This window comes from Cervus canadensis, chromosome 3, assembly GCF_019320065.1.
Source record: "Cervus canadensis isolate Bull #8, Minnesota chromosome 3, ASM1932006v1, whole genome shotgun sequence".
Lineage (NCBI taxonomy): Eukaryota > Metazoa > Chordata > Mammalia > Artiodactyla > Cervidae > Cervus > Cervus canadensis.
Genome location: NC_057388.1, coordinates 99,636,552 through 99,657,318, shown reverse-complemented (window position 1 = coordinate 99,657,318; position 20,767 = coordinate 99,636,552). Strand labels below are relative to the sequence as shown.

At 40.5% G+C, this 20,767-nt stretch overlaps 1 protein-coding gene across 3 annotated transcripts in view; it reads right to left on the bottom strand.

Annotated features, from left to right (window-relative positions):
- The window catches only part of MGAM (maltase-glucoamylase), a 199,588-nt gene that overhangs the window by 165,641 nt on the left and 13,180 nt on the right, over nucleotides 1-20,767 (bottom strand). For all 3 annotated transcript variants that reach the window (XM_043463909.1, XM_043463910.1, XM_043463908.1), the window contains exons 2-8: nucleotides 19,154-19,280; nucleotides 16,804-16,922; nucleotides 6,977-7,097; nucleotides 5,768-5,877; nucleotides 4,763-4,914; nucleotides 3,732-3,903; nucleotides 358-457 (exon numbers count right to left, since the gene is read on the bottom strand). In XM_043463909.1, the coding sequence (XP_043319844.1) occupies nucleotides 358-457; nucleotides 3,732-3,903; nucleotides 4,763-4,914; nucleotides 5,768-5,877; nucleotides 6,977-7,097; nucleotides 16,804-16,922; nucleotides 19,154-19,280 (901 nt within the window). The remainder of the gene's footprint in view (nucleotides 1-357; nucleotides 458-3,731; nucleotides 3,904-4,762; nucleotides 4,915-5,767; nucleotides 5,878-6,976; nucleotides 7,098-16,803; nucleotides 16,923-19,153; nucleotides 19,281-20,767) is intronic.

Genomic DNA, 20,767 nt, shown 5'->3' with positions numbered 1-20,767 from the left:
ATAACCTGTTGTTTTTACCAAAGCTGATATTAAGCCCTGTACTGGATGGATGTCTGAGGAAGGAGAAAAATAAATTGGTAGAAACTGCCTCAGAATAGATTATAGGAATGGTTAGCTGTTTTAGCTCAAAAATAGAAAATTTTCCAACAGAGGCAAACAGACTGAAGAAAATCATAAGCCAGGAGAGGACACTCAATTCATGGCCACCACGGGTCAACAAGTAATGAAACAGGGATGATACAATCAGAGAACATATGGAACCCTAAAGGGCACCACTCCTTTATCATGATGCTGTCAGAAAGGGACTGAAAGTCATTTTTGAGTACTTTTTTCATGACTATTCCTTTAGTCTTTTACCCATGGCATTGCTGTTCAGTAGAAACACTCCAAAGGACAATCCACTAGCATCTTCAAGGCATAGGAAGAACGTCTGTGCACCATACAAGTTAGTTCCATCCTGCAGAAAGACAATTTAAAATCAAAAATTTACAAATAAGCCCCACATGGCCAGAAATAGCTTAGGAAATCAGTATTAATCATGCGAGAAATGGGCATGAAGAAACTTGTGGTCAAAGAAGACACAGATCTCTAGTACAAGGTCTATATTTGGTTGATGTTAATCAAATGAATTAGTATTTTCTTATACAATGAGTCGGCTGTGAGAGCTTATGATGTGTTAAGATGTAGGAGAACAGGAGTTTTGAAACTGTAGTTCGTAAAAGCTCTTCTCTATTATAGGTATCAAAAACAAACCGAAGGGGTAACCAAAGGGGTTACCAAAGGGGAAACTTGGTGGGGTGGAGAGGGATAAATCAGGAGCTTGGGATGAACATACACACATTACTCTCTATAAGATAGATAACCAAAAAGAATCTACAGGGAATCTACTCAATATTTTGTGATAATCTATATGAGAAAAGAATGAATATAAGTATAGGCATAATTGAATCACTTTTCTATACACCTGATACTAACACAACATTGCAAATCAATGGTACACCAATGATTTTTTTTTAAAAAAGCAGCTCTCCCCTCAAACAGGCTTGACCTTGACTCAAAGAGGTTTGACCTAACCCCACCTGCAAAAACTCCATTAAGTCCTAATATAAATCAATCCAGTTTAGTTCAGTCACTCAGTCGTGTCCAACTCTTTGCGACCCCATGGACTGCAGCATGCCAGGCCTTCCTGTCCATCACCAACTCCTGGAGTTTACCCAAAACTCATGTCCATTGAGTCGGTGATGCCATCCAACCATCTGATCCTCTGTCGAATATAAATCAGGCACCATTTAATTTGCAACTAGATGGAGCTCTATTTAAGATATCTGGTCTTCTAGTCTTTACAAGAGTAAACATTAGAACTTGAGCTGGGCTTCTAGACTTGAGAACAGCAGTTCTCAACCTGGGCCACATTCCACCTCAATTAAAACAGAATCTCTGGAGACATCAGCAGGCAGCCATGGTTTGTTGAGTTTTCCAGGGTGTTTCCAAAGTGTAATCATGTTTGAGAATCACTGCTCTGGGACAGTACGTCTCAAAATTTGGCGTGCATAAAAATTACAAAGGAACTTAATCTAAGTGTGGGTTCTAATTTAGCAGTTAGAAGAGAGAGCTGAGAGCCCAGATGTCTCATGTGGTGTTTCCTGCACTGCACACTTCAAGCAGCAAGGATCTAAGGCTCCTTATTAAGCAAGCATCAGCAGCCGTATCCCAGATGACATGCTCCGAGTCAACACCTGCCCTGGTTTTCTGATAGGATGTGGTATGGTAAGGAGCATGGGCCAGGGGTTAGATCTTCTCTCTGTTCCTTACAAACTATTTTTTGTTGTTGTGTTTGTTGTTTAGTAGCTAAGTCGTGTATGACTCTTTTGCAACCCCATGGACTGTAGCCCACCAGGTTACTCTGTCCATGGGATTTCCCAGGCAAGAATACTGGAGTGGGTAGTCATTTCTTTCTCCAGAGGATCTTCCTGATCCAGGGATCGAATCCACATCTCCTGCATTGACAGGCAGATTCTTTACCACTGAGCTACTAGGCAAGCTCTTCTTTGGATTTTGTTAGTTTTTTTTTTTACATTGTGCTATTTATCTGGCTTTTCTAAACCTGTTTCTTTGTCTGTTAGATGGAGTAAATTAAACTCATTTTTTCGGAGTTCTTTTGGTAAATAGAGATAACGTATTTTTAAAAGTCATTTAATAAATTATTCCTCTAATTTCCTTTCATCCAGTCACTAGTTCTGCTTAATCAGGAAAGTTGCTGAACAAAACCTGAATGTAGCATTGCTGAGTCTAGAAAATACCTCTACTTTGAATTTTAGCAGTAAAAACAAAACAGAGAAAAAAATAAAATAATAACAACAATGAAACTTTATTCCTTCTATTCTCTCACTGCGCCAAACATTCTTCAAGGAAAGAATGATTAATACAGAATTTTAGTTGATAAAAAAAAAGAATTTTAGTTGATATTTTATCCTATTTTGCTGACAAACCTGGTAAGTTGGTGATTTGTAAAGATCAACCTAAAATGTGGTGATCAGAACCAACATATTGTGCGGAATCAATATTAGTTTTCTCCACAACTAGTTAGTTCAAAAGGAAAATAAAATAAAAGTAGTTGGTATTTACTGAGCACTTTCTATGTGGCAGACACTCTTCTAGAGACTCTATATGTATCCGTTCATTTAATCACCATCACGACTCTATGAAGTAAGTATACTACCCCCATTTTATGAATGGGGGACTAAAGACACAGAGGGGAAACCTGCCCAGAACCACATAACTAGTTAGTGCTGTTGTTATTGTCCAGCCACCAAATCATGTCTAACTCTTTGTGACCCCATGGACTGCAGCACATCAGGCCTCCTGTCCCTCACCATCTCCTGGAGTTTGCCCAAGTTCATGTCCATTGAATCAGTTATGCCTTGCAGCCATCTCATCCTCTGTTGCCCTCTTCTGCTACTGGTGAGTAGCAGTGTCAGAATTCAGACCCGGTAGCCTCACCCTAGAAGCTTATTCCTAACCATTATACTGTACTGCATGTACATCTCTTCATGACAAATAGATGGGGAAACAATGGAAACAGTGACAGACTTCATTTGGGGGGCTCCAAAATCACTGCAGATGGTGACTGCAGCAGTGAAATTAAAAGACATTTGCTTCTTGGAAGAAAAGCTATGTGTAACCTAGACAGCATATTAAAAAGCAGAGACATCATTTTGCTAACAAAGGTCCATCTAGTCAAAGCTATGGTTTTTCCAGTAATCACGTATGGATATGAGAGTTGGACCATAAAGAAAGCTGAGCACTGAAGAATGGATGCTTTTGAACTGTGGTGTTGGAGAAGACTCTTGAAAGTCCCCTGGACTGCAAGAAGATCAAACCAGTCCACCCTAAAGGAAATCAAACCTGAATATTCATTGGAAGGACTAATGCTGAACCTGAAGTTAAGAACTGACTCATTTGAAAAGACCCTGATGATGGAAAAGATTGAAGGCAGGAAGAGAAGGGGACAGCAGAGGATGAGATGGTTGTATGGCATCACCGACTCGATGGACATGAGTTTGAGCAAGCTCCGGGAGTTGGTGATGGACAGGGAAGCCTGGTGTGCTGCAGTCCATGGGGTCACAAAGAGAAGGACACAAGTGAGTGACTGAACTGAACTGTACTGCTAGGAGATACCCTCATGAAGAGGCTATGATCTTCAGTGAAGGGGGGCCCATCTGAAAGCTTACCTCATTGGGGGTTGTGTCCCTGGCAAATATGGGCCAGGTCTTCCAGTTCATGTCAAGCCGGTACTGCTGGTGCACGTGTTCGCCCAGCCCGTACACGTTGGCACTAGGCAGCTGGATGGAGAGCTGCAGGAACTGGTCAGCAAACAGCAGGGGCCCGACGCTGGAGTCAAACCTGGACACAGGTAGAAAACATGGGACAGGTAGGCAAGTGTGCAGAGAATGCAGCTGCTTAGAACGGTGTGCGGTGCTGTCCTGTCCTCAGTCGCTCTGCTGCGTCCACCTCTTTGTGACCCCATGGACTGTAGTCCACCGGGCTCCTCTGTCCATGGGATTTTCCAGGCAAGAATACTGGAGTGGGTTGCCATTTCCTTCTCTAGGAGATCTTCCCAACCCAGGGACAGGACCCAGGGATCTCCTGCATTGGAGACTGGATTGGATCTCCTGCATTGGATTATTTACCACTAACACCACCTGGGAAGCACTCAAAGACTCAATGCTCCCTGTTTAATCGGCTCCATTTGCCCTTCTATGATATTTTCCAGCGGATAACAAGAAAGAGATCAGGTACCATTTGGCACATTTCTTAGATTTGTCCCCCTCATACTGTATTATGTGACCAGATTATTCTTACATTATAGTAGATGCTCCACAGAGAGCTACTGGTGCATAGGTGTTAGAAAGATGGAAGGAAAAAAAAGGACAATAAAGAGGAAAAATGACCTAATGGAAGGAAGAAGAAGAAAAAGGACACAGCCCAGTGCCTGGCCTATAATAAATGCTTAGTAATAACAGAGGAGGAGGAGTAGAAAGATGAGGAGGAGAAAGGAGAGGGAGAAAGAGAAAGAGTGGAGCAGAAAGAAAGAGGCAGAAAGGCAGAGAAAAGTCTGCATTTGAAGGTGGAGAATCTGATCACCATCAGTGGGCTTACAACCTTCTGGAATATTATAGAAAGGCATTCATTCTCAGGTTTGCAAACCTCCCTCCTCCATAACCTTCAGACTCATCTCTCTAGGTAAGTTTCCAAAACTTACAGAACACGATTGTTGCTCGTTCTGATCACTTTGATGCCAAACGGCTGTTTGGAGACCTCAACTTTATACATCAAGGAAGAGGCAGCATTTCCTGTGAAGGGTTGCACATGTTCATGGGGCACTTCGTATCTGTTCTGGTTTTGGTCAGTTAACTGTCCAGAGAGGTTAGCAAAAAAAAAGTCAAAATGAAAACATCTTTACTGTTTCTAAAACAGAAGCATGCCTACCAACACCATGCTTCCCAACACCTACGCTCGTGGCACTGAAATCTGGGCAGCAGATGACATTCTAATCTGAAATTATATCACCCAATTCGGATGTTTAACACTTGGACATAAGTTAGTCTTTAGGTAGACACTGTAAGTCTGCAGACATGACTTATCTCTAGAATTTTCAAAGCTGTGATCATTCTTTTCTTCCCCTCCCTACCACATTTCACATGGCATCAAGGGAAAATGCATGAAAGCCAAAACTCACCAGTGAACCCTATAATATATGTCTGGGAAGCTGTCACACTGAAGGAAGGCAATAAGTACCTTCAACATACAGGTGCTAAGTAAGAAAACAACAGTAGAGAAAAATACTCTACTAGCAAATTTTTCTCTTTTGTAGTAACTGCAGTCCTCAGGAAGGGAACAAGAACCTCTCAAAAATTTTTCTAAATAAGCAGGTATCATCTGATACCACTTATATGTGGAACCTAAAATATGACACAAATGAATGTATTTACAAAAGAAAAAGACACAAAGACATAGAAAACAAACTTATGGTTACCAAATGGGAAAGGGGGTTGAGGAGAGAGAAACTAGGAATTTGGGATTAGCAAATGAAATCTATAATATATAACATATATTAACATATATATAATACATAACAAAACTATAATATATAGCTTGAATATTTAAGAACAAGGTCCTACTGTAGAGCACAAAGAACTATATTCAATATCTTGTAATAAACTGTAATAGAAAATAAGATGAAAAATACAAATAAACAAACTACAACCTTAAAGTGGAAACGGTTAGATGTCTGGTATTCTGCTGTGAGAAGGACATTGTTGACATCATTTCCAAGCAGAGATGGAGAAGACAACCTTTTCAGCTGGGCTGTAAATCCTAACGTGAAAAGGAAGAGAGTTTTCAGAGCCAGCTGTGTAAATTCACAAATAACAGCCACATACAAGTAAGCTAAGTGTCAAAGGGGCTGGCAAAAAGCCTTTACTTCCCATCAGAAGAGGAGACACAGATGTGGACCTCATTATACATACATACCATGTTGGACCAGATTCTGAAGCTAGGAAGCTATTACCTTATTCAAAAGCTATGCCTCTCTTCTCCAAAATCTGAATAGAAACATCCCTCTCCTTCCATCAGCCCATCAATCACTCCTATACCCTTTACACTCTCAGTCCTGGATGCGTTCATATCCATTATTCCCTCTCTGTTGTCTTCATGTTACATCATAGGTGATCGTAGGTACCAATGCCATCTCCTTAGTTAGGTGACACAGCAGATGAGAGTCCAGGCCTTATTAGAAAAGCCCATTGGGCCAAGAGGCCCTGGAGGAGAGCATGCCTCTTCCTTTATGCTAAAGAGCCTCCCCAAAGTGCTCAACTTCTGTTATCCCTAGAATGTTCATTATTATGTCTGCATTTTAAGATGGGAGAAAAGAAGGAGGTATGTTTAGTCCATGAACAGTGACACTGACTAGCTAACTTTAATAAAATGTTGATAAAATTGGAATTGTTTCCATATCATTAAAATTGCATTGTATTAGGATTGTTGGTAGTCTCAGAAGTGACTGAGTCCAAAACTCTCTCTTTAAAAGTTAGAAAGTTGGGGAATGAAGAGATCACAACGTATGGACAACGTTACATGAGGAAATGGAAATCCACTCCAGTATTCTTGCCTGAAAAATCCCATGCACAGAGGAGCCTGGTGGGCTACAGTCCAAGGGGTCACAAAGAGCACACTCACACACACATAAGGACAAAGCCAGGAACAGGAAGTATCTCCCAGCTCTTAAGACAGAGAGTGATCTTCTCCCTTGATGCCAAAGAGACTCCAGGCAGTGCTTGAGGGCAGCGCCCATTCTATCACAGGCACCGTGGCCGCACAGAGCAACACCCTGCCTGCTGCTACAGCTGCCTGCTGCCGTGTCCAGGGCCACTCCAGAGGACCTGGAGTTCCTTCTTCAGGACACAGCTCGGCTTACCTGCATTTGTGTTCACGAGGTCGCCCCCTACTTGATAGCCATGACTCTTAGAATAGTAGCACCAGGGTATGCTTATGGTTCCCTGAGGCCTCCAGCAGCAGCCACGCTGGTCACAGGTAGCCTGAAATAAGAGATCAGTCAGAGTAACCCCATTCATTGATAAATATGATTGGAGCTTGTGGTCTTATAAACTTTGTTTTACAAATAAGCAACCTGATAGTCAGAGGAATCGTACTGCAGCCCAGTCCCTGCAGTGTTTGCCCTCAAAACTCATTTTTCTGGCTAACATCCTTCATTGTTATTGTTATCAGATAACAATATATGATTGCAGTGCATTCTATACCTCTCATCAAAATAAAACTGGATAAATTTATTTAAAGATTCTAAACTACCATATAGTTATATCACCAGTAAGCCAAAATGACAAATGCAGCTTCATTAATTTTGGTTTTGGCTTTTTAAAAAAAGACTTTGCAATTGACTTTATTCAGAAGCTTTAAAATCAAAGTAAATTTGCTTTGACTTTTAAATGTGTATATTATATATCTGTGTATTTAGTATATGTGACATTATGCATATATATTATGTATATTCGTAAATATATATATACATTTTTATATATAGTCTCTCAATTCATCCCAAGGCAGAAAGCAACTGTTCCATGACACCCAAATAGATTCTAATTCTTATTTTTAAAAGTTACCTGCCTTTAACCGTAATTAATGACTCAATCACATGTATACTACAGGCTACCCAGGTGGCACTAGTGGTAAAGAGCCCTCCTGCCAACAGAAGAAACATGAGAGATGCGACTTTGATCCCTGGGTGAGGAAGATCCCCTGGAGAAGGAAATGGCAACCCACTCCAGTATTCTTGCCTGGAAAATCCCACGAACAGAGGAGCCTGGCAGGCTACAGTCCATAGAGTCACAAAGAGTAGGACATGACTGAAGTGACTTAGCCTGCATGCACATGGATAACTAAAATGAATACAATCTCTTTCTCATATCAACTAATCTGGAAGAAGCAGTCAAATTAAATACAACAAAAAGCAAAGAATGTGCTCCTCTTGAAGAGTGATAATAAAATATTATAGCAAAAATAATAGGTTGTAGCTCCCAAGATCAGATTAGAGAATGTCTCCTGTCTCACTCCCTGTCTTTCCCTTGTTCTGCTGGAGCCCTCACTCTGGGAGAAGTGAGGTGCTGGACTGCAGAGTGACCCACGTGGTGAGGACCTGAGGGAGGCCTCTGGCCAACACCCAGCAAGGAACTGAGGCCCTCAGCCCAACCATCCTTGAGCAGCTGAATTCTGCTAATAATTACAGTAATCACAACACACTCCCTTGAAAAGGATCATCCCTCCATCCCAACAGACACCTCGACCGCAGTGTGTAAGCCAAGAGCACCCAGATACACCAAGGCCAGATTTCTGACCATAGAAACTGTGAGGAAATAATGTCTGCTGTGCCAAGCCATTATTTTGGAGATAATTTCTTCCACAGCAACAGATAATGAACACACCCTGCTACATTATTTTACAGATGAAGAACCTCAGGCCACAGAATTCAAAGTTCACAGGGGTGAAGTGATTTGCCAAAGCTCACTTAGTTAGCTATAGAGAAGGCAAGGATCAAAATTTAGTTCTCTTGCTCTCTGTTTCTTTGTTTCTGTAGTCTGGGTTGAGTATCTGCTGAACATACTTTCAGGGGGAGATGGAAATCCTTCACGAATGTAAGACACAAAAATTGCTTAGATACATGAACAATTAGATTTAGTCAAATGCTAATTTTTATGCTAATAACTGATATTAAGGATCAAAAAATGGTGTCCATCTATGGTTTCTATTGCTATGGAATCAGGCTTCATTGTGAACTCAACTAGTCCACAGGTTTTGTTTTTTCTTTTCAAAACCCATTCAGATGAAACTTCAGTATAACAGGAAAAGAGAAAGGTGTTGAAAAGAGTGTTAAGTAGAATGGTTTCAGGATGCTCCCTGGAGCTTAATAATCTCTTCATTGAATTGGAAAGGGCAAAGATCAAAGAGTGGCCCAGACTGCAGAAGTGTTGGCTGCCTGGAAACCCCAGGCCCTGCAGCTGAGCTAAACAGTGATGAGAAGCAATGTGGGATGAAGCAGAGCCCAGGCACACAGGCAAGAAAGTCAAGAGTATGCGAAATGTCGGAAATGAGTTGCAGAGAAAAGCTATGAAAAAGACAACATGAACAGGACTGAAGGCACACAAAAAGAATCAGACCTAAACCCAAGACACAAAACACCCCTTTAAGTTAAACCTGAGAATTAAAATGTAAGAGACACTGCCAAAATAATATAGGGTGCATCATTTCCAATACAGTACTGAGGAGAAAAATTTCTCAATGCAAAAAATAAGGAAAGAAAACATGTATGTGGGAGTGAAGGTGAGTGGGGAGCAGTACACGAAAAAAAGAACAAATGGAAAACACGAAATGAGACTGTAGCTTTTCAGGTCAATTACTACATGGCTTAAATAATTAATTTAGAAAACAAAGATGATATGATTACATTTACAGAAATACATTCAGTTGAAGTTGCTTATAGACAGCACACCCAAAATTTAAGCTTACAAAAGCACCGAAAATGGGGGAAACAGCTATGTGAGGAGAATACTAACCAAAGACTAGAACAACTATAGTAATAGCTGACAAGTAGACTTTAAGTAAATATTCATTATTAGGGAGACACAGAGTCACTATATGAAGATGAAATCTCACCAGGAAGATATGACATCTCAAACCTGATATACACCTGATAATAAAGATAATAAAGATAATTTTTAAACATTTTATTAAAGATAATAAAAAAGTATTTACAGGAAAAAAATTTAAGGAGTCAAAACGCCAACCTGAAAAAGATATTAATTATATCATGGAATAGTTTTAAAGGACTCCCTCAGTAATTGATAGATAAAGTATACAAAAAAGTGAAGCTACTTTGCTTCTTGCTTAATAGATACATACAGGCTCCTACAGTAACACAAAGAGAAAGACTGGGTTGAACTCAGAGATGGTGAGAAACCAGATGTTGAAGACACTGTTTATGACCTAGTCAAGCTCTGCTCCCCCTGAGTCTTTCTCCTCCAACCCTCAATCCTTCTTAACATTTAGAGAGAGAGGAAAAGAAACAAATAAGCAAGCATTTAGTATCATAATCAAACTTGAAAGAAAAAGGAAACCTAGAATACAGTCTTATCCATGAATGTAAAAACCTAAAAGAGCACACAGCTTTAAATCAGCAGCATATTAAATAAAGAGCGAGTGGTGCTTCTCCCAGAAACACAAGAATTGTTTAATACTAGGAAACCCACTGTATAATTTGTCATAACTTATTAAAGGAAGTACACAGTACAACCCTTTAAGTTGATCAGCTATTCAAGATAAAATTCTTGGCAAACTGAGAATAAAAGTAAGTTTCTTAGTTGGATAATGGGTATCTACCTAAAACCTATAATAAGCATCTCACTAAATGTGAAATGTTAGAAACATTCCCTTTAAAATCAGAAAAAAAAGGTAGATGACCCATATCTATGACTTATTATAATTAAATATGTATAGGAGGTCCTAACATTACAAAACTAATAAGAAAATAAAGAAAATTTGCTATATGACTCGGGGAACTCAAACTTGGGCTTTGTGACAACAGAGACAGGTGGGATGGGGTGGGAGGTGGGAGGGAGATTCAAAAGGGAGGGACATATCTATATCTATGGTTGATTCATGTTGATGTATGGCAGAAATCAACACAATATTGTAAAGCAATTATCCTTCCATTAAAACTAAATATGTTTTAAAAAGAAATATAAATTAATTAATTTTTTAAAAATTATAAAACAAAAAGGATGAAGCTAAGATGTCATTATTTTCTGACATGATATTGTATAATTAAAATCCAAGAACATTTATAGAAATAAATTTATACTAAATAAGTTAATTATTATATTAGATCTTCTGTTTCCTTTTAAAGTTATAATTTTTTTTGCTTTTAGTGTTCCTGCAGTTGTTCCTTTAGATTGAGCTTGATTACACTAAAATATAAAACATCTGTTCATTAAGACAGTATAAAATAGGTTAGCACCACCTCATAACAGCAGAAGACATTTGCAACATGTATAATAAAAACAAGGAGGAAAATCTAGAATAAGACAAGGAAGAAATGTGTACAAATCAGAATGAGTTGAAAATAATTTACTGATAAGACTATATATGCCTTGGAATGTGTTCATCATTAGGTCATTAGGAAGCAGCAGATCTAAGATTAAATTGAAATATCAGGACCTCAGCAACTGTAGCATTTATAAAAGACAGAAAGCAAGATTGCAAGGACAGATGCAAACAGGCGAGAAGGAAGCATCCCAGGTGCAACGAGGGTCAGCCTGAGTGAGTCAGAATGAGCCATCTCCTGCCGCTGGAGGAAAAGGGTCCACAGTGGACCTTGCTCATTCAGCCCTGCCAACCATCCTGCCTCAGGTGCTGGTTCCTCTAGCCCTCCATCCCTCCATCCTCTTCTCACTATACCATCCAGTGGCTCTCTTGTTAACTACAGCGTTTAGTAGCATTCCTGGCACTTGTTCAGTAGTCATTTGTTAATGAATAAATTTCAGTGTCCGCATTGTCTCATGTCACTGATAAGGACTTAACAGTCTGCAAGGGACATGTGACTTAGTGACCGACTGGCAGGGTTTTTCAGAAGTACAGCCAAGACCAGAAGTTAACACCCTGACTCCCCAACAGGCTGCTGCCCAATGGCTACACTATCAGTTCAAGACAACTTAAGTCTATATTCAGGCCTTTGCAGCTCACTGCCCTTCCCAGTACAGTACAATGGCTCTTAATTAATGTTGTGTGGACACAGAGTAATTCTGAGGTTGGAGACTAATAATGATCTGATATTACTTGCTAATATGCTGTAAAACTCGCTCCATTAAACACTTATTGATAAGAAATTAGAATTTGGAAAAAGACATAAGTAATAAGTAATTACCAGGTATGTTTGTTATCAAATATGACAAAATTTCTGAATAAGAAATAGGGTGACCACTCAAATGTCATCAAAAAGATTACCATTAGTATTATTATTAATCTTATCCACAGGAAACACATAATTGTAAATTGTTCTCAGCTTAACTAAATGGTTACTCAGGGTTTGTAGGTTTAGTTTAACCATGTAAATCTCTTTTTATACAATACATTCCAATCCTGAAAATCAATGAGTTGAAATTTATTGCCTACCATCTCTCTCCCGAGCTGGATATCTGGAATTTATGCTAAATATTTCTGCTCCCTGCCATCCGTGGGATCATGCAACTAAATTCTGTAATGGTGGATAAAAGGCTTCATCAGGGAAGGGGAAAGTCATACGCTCTTTCAGAATGGAGAGGTTCAGGGTAAGTATAGGGTGTGAGCTAAATTGCTTCAGTCGTGTCCGACTCTTTGCTACCCTATGGACTGTAACCTGCCTGGCTCCTCTGTCCATGGGATTCTCCAGGCAAGAATATTGGAGTGGGTTGCCATGCCCTCCAGCTGTCCCTAAAATCTGCATGGGTGGGACCGTCTAAGGGACACTACACTACACCAAACTACACTACACTACACTACAGAGGCACAGAAAAAGGTAATCAGAGTCTTAGATGACAGGAGGAAGTGTTTGAATGTTACCCAATGCATTGGAATATATGCTGTAGGTACTCTAGTTAGGTAGAAATCGAATGCAAGTAGGATGTTCAGGAGAGTAGCTTCAACCATGCATGTAATGAAGCAGGCAGGAGGGGCAGAAATGGAATTCAGAAGAGATGCTCGCAGGCGACTGAGTAACCCAGGCATGAAGTAAATGTTACTTCATGCCTGGGTTACTCAGTCTTACTCAGTACCTGAGCATGACAGCAGTAAGAATGGGAACAAAGTGCTTTTTCTAGAAAATATTGTTAATAAAAATGTTTTTTAAAATACATGAAATACTGACCAAAAGCTCTGAGGGGAAGAGTCAAGCAAAAGTTATGCTGTTCCAGCCTCAGAGACTAGAAGCATAACAGAACTGCCCAGACAAATCTGCAGTTGAGACAGGAAAGCAGATTTGATGAGGAGGTGGTGAGTTCCAGTGACATGATTGTGAGACATCCAGGTGAAGACGCCCTGTAACCAGCCGCTAATCCAGAACTATAGATCAGGACTAGAGGTTTAGCTACTAATAACTGAGCCATCTCTCCTTCTGAGACCCATGGAAGGGGCTCTTGAGCCCATTCTCTCTAAAAAGGCTCCTAAGAGCACTGGGGGCGTGGTTGACAGATGACTTTATTATGTCCTGGACACAGGATTCCCTCCCTTTACTGGGATAAGAAAAAAATGGGGTTTACAACAAAGAATCATCTGAAGGGAGATTTATACTGTTAATTCTTCAACCCCAGAGAAGAGAAAGTGAGAGGAATAATAAAACTTTACAGCAATGGCCTCAGCAGTAAAAACATTGTGCCCAGCCTGGCATCATGTTCATAATTTCTTCCCACTTCCCTCCCCCATATAGCCATAATACTTTCCTTCAACAAATACACTTATCTATATGTATATAGATACTTTAACATTAAGCATCTATATAGATATTTATCTATATCTATAGATACACGTACACATCATTACCCACAGAATCAGAGCCTCTCAACAACAGCCTGGATCAGCATATAGCACCCAGGATACTTAAAACACACAACAAAATACCTAAGAAATGCCTTCTATGAAAAACCCAATCCCTTAAAGTGCTTTCTAGAGTCTTTCCCTCTGGCTAGGCTGAAGAGGAGCAGGCTGGTGACTGAATGCGAAGGTCATAGATTAGTTCCCTTGGGTATAACACATAGAAGAAAGGCAAAGGTTGTTTACTGAACTACGATCTTGATACCACAGCATTTATTAAAAGGCCTTATAATAAAACTAAAGACCGACTCCTGAGGCAGCAATGACATGTGAAGTTCACGTGGCCAGCAACAAGATGGGGTGTTGCAGGAGGGTGGACAGGCTGAAGATGCATTCGTCTTCCAGGTGGGCTTCTGAGCAAGTAGTTTCCTAGCACGCTATCACAGGGCAGGTAAATGGGTGTGGATCTGCTTTCCGGAAACATCCTGCTTCAGCACAACCTGCCTAGACCACAACTTCCCATTGCTGTTGACACAGCAGCACAGGGATGGTCCTCCACAGCAAGCTCTGATCTGCCTTATAGTACCAGACGCTGCATGCTCTCTGGCGCCCATCCTGTATTTGGCCATACGGGACCACTTGATATGTCCCGTGTATGCCCCACACGGCCTCTTCTGTCACTTGTGTGCACTGTCTCCTCTTCTCTGAATTCACTTTCCGTTTCTCTCATCTCTGTCAAAAATCCTACTTATTGCTAATTCCAGACCGCCACCTTCTCCTTGGTAATAATCTCTTCTGTTTTGTGATCCACACAGTATTTTATTTACAACTTATAAATTTTTGTCTTATAGTCTTATTATTTCTTTACATCAGTTATCTCCTCTACCTATTGAATCTATCATCTAAAACACTAAACTTTTTGACATTTGGCCCCAGACTGAAGTGCCTTTTTTTTCCTTTCTCTCTTCTATCTTCTTTTTCCTTTATTTCTACATCTTTTATTCTCTCTTTTCTTAGTTTCTGATTATATGATTTCATTCAGCCCTCAGCGGCTTCTCCTAGATGCTATGTGCCACATAAAAAAAAACAAACTTCTCTACTCCAAATCCAAGGTCTTCCAAAATCTGAATCCACCTTTTTTTGCTCAGATTCATTTCTTCCTACTCCAAGCAGGCATCTCTCTTCACTAATCCATGAGTGCGTTACATTCATTTTGCTCAGGATAAGATGCCAGATGAAGGGTGCAAGAGTCTTGGTGAGATGAACTGGTCTAATTGGGATTCCTTCTGAGTTTGGCAGGCAGGAGGAGAAGGGCCAACAGAGGACCAGATGGCTGGATGGTATCACTGACTCAATGCTCGTGAACTTGAGCAAACTCTGGGAGATAGTGAAGGAAAGGACAGGGGAGGCTGGTGTGCTGTACTCCATGGGATCGCAGAGAGTTGGACATGACTTAGCAACTCAACAACAAAAACAACCATGTTGGAGCTCTCTCTTGCCTTCAATGTAGCCTCTGAGCTTCCTGACTAGTTCTGTCAAATCACAGAGAAGTAGGAGAAGTCCTAACTACAGTAATTTGAACAGAGACACACATACACACACGGAGAATGCCATGTGAAGATAGAGGCAGAGAATGGAGTGATGTAGCTTCAAGCCAAGAAACACCAAGCACTGTGGCATCACCAGAAGTTAGGACAAATGCATGGAACAGATTCTTCTAAAGAGCTCTCAAAAGGAACCAATCCTAGACATCCCTGATAGTCCAGTAGTTAAGAATCTGCCTGCCAATGCAGGGGACACAGGTTCGATCCCAGGTCCAGGAAGGGCCCACATGCCACAGGGCAACTGAGCCTGTGTGCCACAACTAGTGAAGCCCACACCCTAGAGCTCATGCTCTGCAACAAGAGAAGCCACCACAATGAAAAGCCCACACGCAACAACTAGAGTAGCCCCACCCCCCGCCACAACTAGAGAAAGCCCGAGCATAGCAACAAAGACCCAGAACAGCCAAAAATAAATAAATAATTTTTTTTTTTTTAAAAGGAACCAGCCCTAACAACATCTTGATCTTGGACTTCTAGCCTCCAGGTGTATGAGAGAAAAACATAGAAATACAATGCCTTTTGGTATTAGGACCTTTAGACAAACTAAAATAGTATCTCTCAAGAACATCACAGATTTTTCCAGCCCACAAACAATAGGACAGCACAGAGGTAAATGTGAGGGTGCTACATGCCCAAGACTTACAGGCGGCAAGCATCCTCTCTGTGCCTGGTACAAACCTGCCATTACATGTCAGTGGACTTCACTCAGAAGCCTGCATTTTGTGTTTATTCACTCCCAACATGAAATGTGACTGATATGGTGTGTCCAATGCACTTTATACTCCTAATATCCTGCTGGATTTCAGCTGATGATCAAGAAACATTGCCCTACAGTAAATGTCCAGATGTCTGTACTATCTTTAATCTGGTATTTATTACCTCTTCCTTCAAAACTTGGCTCTGGAAAGTGAAAGTCGCTCAGTTGTGTCTGACTCTTTGCAACCTCATGGACCTTGGAATTCTCCAGGCCAGGATACTGGAGTGGGTAGCCATTCCCTTCTCCAGGGGATCTTCCCAATCCAGGGATCGAACCCAGGTGTCCCACATCACAGGTGGATTCTTTACCAGCTGAGCCACAAAGGAAGGCTCTGGAAATTTTGTCCTTATTTGAAATACTATTTTGTGCCTGTGGCTGACTTTTTATTGTATCCTAGAAAACCTATTGGAAATGTGTAAGGAAAAAAGAGAGACAGACAGAGGAGAGAAGAAAGAGTCAGAGAGAACTAGTAACCAAGCAGTGTTACCAGATAAAAGACAAATACATTTTTAGTATGAGTAAGTCCCCAGTCTTACTCAGAACATATACTAAAACAAAATTCATTGTTTATCTGAAGTTAAATTTGACTGGGCAGCCTATACTTTTATGTGCTGAATCCAGCAACCCGAGGGAATTTTCTAGTTCTTTTCCTAAAGCTGCACTGTCATTTAAACCTGAATACAGAATTACTTTTTCTGAGTCAGCAATAACTGCAATGCAAACAATTCTAGAGGCTACAAATAAACAAACAAAAAACACTTTATCCAATTGCATAAACTCTTAAATGCAAACCAGATCCATAACTCAAACCTTTGTTGGTGATTGGTCAGGGATGCAGTTTATCCGTTCCGAGTCATTTACCACTGGGCACTCGGCAGAACCAGGAGTGGTACTTGTCCCAGGATCTGGGCTAACTGTCGCCCCAGTATCTAGGATTATCCCAAAAACAAACATAAGACCATCAGACAGAATTAACATCACAGGCATTTGATACCCCCATAGCTCTCAACACCTCCAATTATATGGATGTCACTACTGACTGGGCTTCACTCTGTGACTTTGAAATGTACATATTCACCTTATAAAGCTTCATTTTGTTCTTGCTGACTGCATTTAACCCTATATATACCTGTACCTGGAGAAGAGCATGACAACCCACTCCAGTATTCTTGCCTGGGAAATCCTATGGACAGAGAAGCCTGGCAGGCTACAGTCCATAGGGTTGCAAAGAGTCGGACACAACTGAAGCAACTTAGCATGTATGCATACCTGCACCATCTCCTTCTACCAGCAAGGCCTTCCCCGAGTGCATACAAGAGCAAGGAGTTGGATTCCACCATTAGATTGCAAGCTCATCAAAGATTTCTTTAGGGCTCTCTACAATAAGCTCATAACAATATTAGGACAAAACAATGAGGCATTTAATAAGGTTTCTTCTAGGGTTTCCTATTCAAAGTGGTAGATTGGGATTTCCCTGGTGGTCCAGTGGTTTAAAGACTTCATTTTCCAATGCAGGGAGTACAGGCTTGATCCCTAATTGAGGAGCTAAGATAAGATCCCACCCACATGCCTCAAGGTCAAAAACCAAACATAAAACAGAAGCAATATTGTAACAAATTCAATAAAGACTAAAAATGACCCACATCAGAAGCAAACAAACAAAAAACTTTCAAAAAAAAAGCAAACAAAATACCCCAAAATTGGTGGATTACAAGAACTTCTTATTTGTGCCAGTTTCTGCATGCAGGCTTTAGTTTCATCTTCAGGATCAGAGAATTTTAAGAACTGAACAACTTTTGAGATTATTTAATCTAGCTTCCCACAAAAGCAGAAATGGCATGGCTAAGAATAAGGGAAGGAGGGAACAGTTTTTCCTCTGGCTACACACTGGCCCTCGTTGCCTGCCCCAACTAGGAAGCTGCTCTTAGATGAAGCCCAGATACAAAATCATGGATAACTCAGCACAATCTAGCCCTGCTTTGAAAATAATACAGTTCAATTAACTTTTAATAAACAACTCTATTAGCTGTTATTTTTTTAAAGAACAAACTTGGGCCTAATATGCTTTACTTGATTGTATACTTATTTGACTACGTTTTATATCAGTTTAGTCGCTCAGTCATGTCTGACTCTTTGCGACCCCATGGACTGCAGCACACCGGGCTTCCCTGTCCATCACCAGCTCCTGGAGCTTGCTCAAATTCCATCGAGTCGGTGATGCCGTCCAATCATCTTATCCTCTGTTGTCCCCTTCTACTCCTGCCTTCAATCTTTCCCAGCTTCAGGGTCTTTTCCCATGAGTCAGTTCTTTGCATCAGGTGGCCAAAGTATTGGAGTTTCATATAAGGGTATTATTAATTATTATTGTGAAAACATATAATTATTCAATGAAATTTGGCCAATATATTTCAAGTGCCAGTTGTGGAATCCTGTACTATGCTAAACTGGGGAATAAAAGTGTCAGAGCTAGGCCTACAGTGTATACCTGTTGTGCTGTCACATTATTTTGCTGACAAAGGTCCGTCTAGTCAAGGCTGTGGTTTTTCCAGTAGTCATAGTCATCTATGGATGTGAGAGCTGGACCATAAAGAAAGCTGAACGCTGAAGAACTGATGTTTTTGAACTATGGTGTTGGAAAAGACCCTTGAGAGTCCCTTGGACTACAAGGAGATCCAACCAGTCCATCCTAAAGGAGATCAGTCCTGGGTGTTCATTGGAAGGACTGATGCTGAAGCTGAAACTCCAATAATTTGGCCACCTCATGCTAAGAGCTGACTCTGGAAAAGACCCTGATGCTGGGAAAGATTGAAGGTGGGAAGAGAAGGGGATGACAGAGGATGAGATGGTTGGATGGTATCACTGACTCAATGGACATGAGTTTGAGCAGGCTCTGGGAGTTGGTGATGGACAGGGAGGCCTGGCGTGCTGCAGTCCATGGGGTCGCAGGGAGTCAGACACAACTGAGTGACTGAACTGAACTGAACTGAACAGAACAGAACTGCGCTGTCACGGTTTGAGTCAGGTGATCCCCAACACACACATACACTACACATACAGGCTCACACCAGTGAACATGAAACCATTACTTCCCTGCCATTTATGAGATTTCTGCTTTGAAAAGAGCAACATATGGAGGGATAAGCCCAGACTTCCTTGTTACCCTGTGATTCCAGGGAATCTCTGGCTGAAAGCACGAAGATAGGAATAGTGATGATAAACACCACAAGCAGAAGAACACTGAGCATAAGCTCCAAAGTAGTGAACTTTTTCAGCTTCTTCCTTGCCATCTACAAAGAAAGAGAAAACAATTTTAGATTTGAGTTTTCTTTCACATATAGGCAGCGAAGTTTTTTTAATGGAAAAGCTCAAATGTATATACAAGAGGAATGAGTAAAATAACAAAGGCCCGGGTACTCATCAACTATTAATAGATTTTAAAAGTATCAATTGGCTAATCTCACTCTAAAGTAAGTGTTAGTCACACAGTCATGTCTAACTCTTTGCGACCCCATGGACTGTAGCCCGCCAGGCTCCTCTGTCCATGGGATTCTTCAGGCAAGAATACTGGAGTGGGTTGCCATTTCACTCTTCAGGGAAACCTTCCTGACCCAGGGATCAAACCCGAGTCTCTTGCATTGGCAGGCAGACTCTTTACCACTGAGCCACCGGGGAAGTCCAATACTATTCTGAATACTATTTCCCACGTAAAGGAAACATCTCTAAGAACTCCTTAGAGATGTTTAATTTGAGCCTGGGGCAGGAAATGTACAAAAGGAGCTTAGGTTATCATGTTAAACCAGCAAGCAGGGAGCTACCAAAAAGTACCAGGAGAGACTCTCACTGGGTAAAGTGGGACAATATGAGCATTAATAATAATAATGCCATCAATGGACTAATATGGATGAAATGTATTTAAATCTATGAGTTCATAAAGATTTTGGACTAAAAAATCTCATTGATCCCCTTTGGAGGATTCTAGGAGAAAAACTCCTTAGTTTGAAAACCAGTAAATAAAAAGTCAAATGTTTATCCTACCTTTCCTCTACAAACTGTTCCTTTATAAACCGAATGATGGATGAGGGAAAATTTATTTCTATAGGAATATTTCATTTACTAAGTAAGCAAAGAATGATAAAATTACAGTGTCACTGCATCACAACTCCTAATGAAATAGTGGAGTGAAGAAATGCTCCCCGATGGCTGTGAACAGTTAAAGCAAAAAAAGAATCTGCTAGATTTTATGTATGTCCTGCTGGAAGATGCTGTTCCCATGTAAGCACCATCCATGCTACAGAAAACAAATCTGTATCTGTCAGAACTTCAGGTCTAATAATTTACAGGAAATATAAGGATGGAGAGACATGTTGGGCTGCATGGAGATGCAATCAACAAAGTTAAGTATTCCAAACCCACAGGAATTGTGAGATAATAAATGTTTATTGCTTCAAGCCATTACATTTGGGGCAATTTGTTATGCAACAATAGATAATTAATATACATGAGCAAATATGACTTTTGGAAAAATATCATTTACATTTTAAAAAAATCTGTTTGACTCTCATCAAAAAGTCCTTTTGCATTATATATTTAAATATGGTTACCTGCTCTATGGAACAAAGATTAATAAGTTTCTAGCTATAGGAGAGACATATTTCCTTAGCTTTAAAGGAAAAAAAATCCCTCATCAGCATCATCTGGTTGACCTTACTTCCCAAATTATAAGGATCTCAGTGGTGAAACCTTACCATGTCCTAAATTGGAAATATGAATCAGA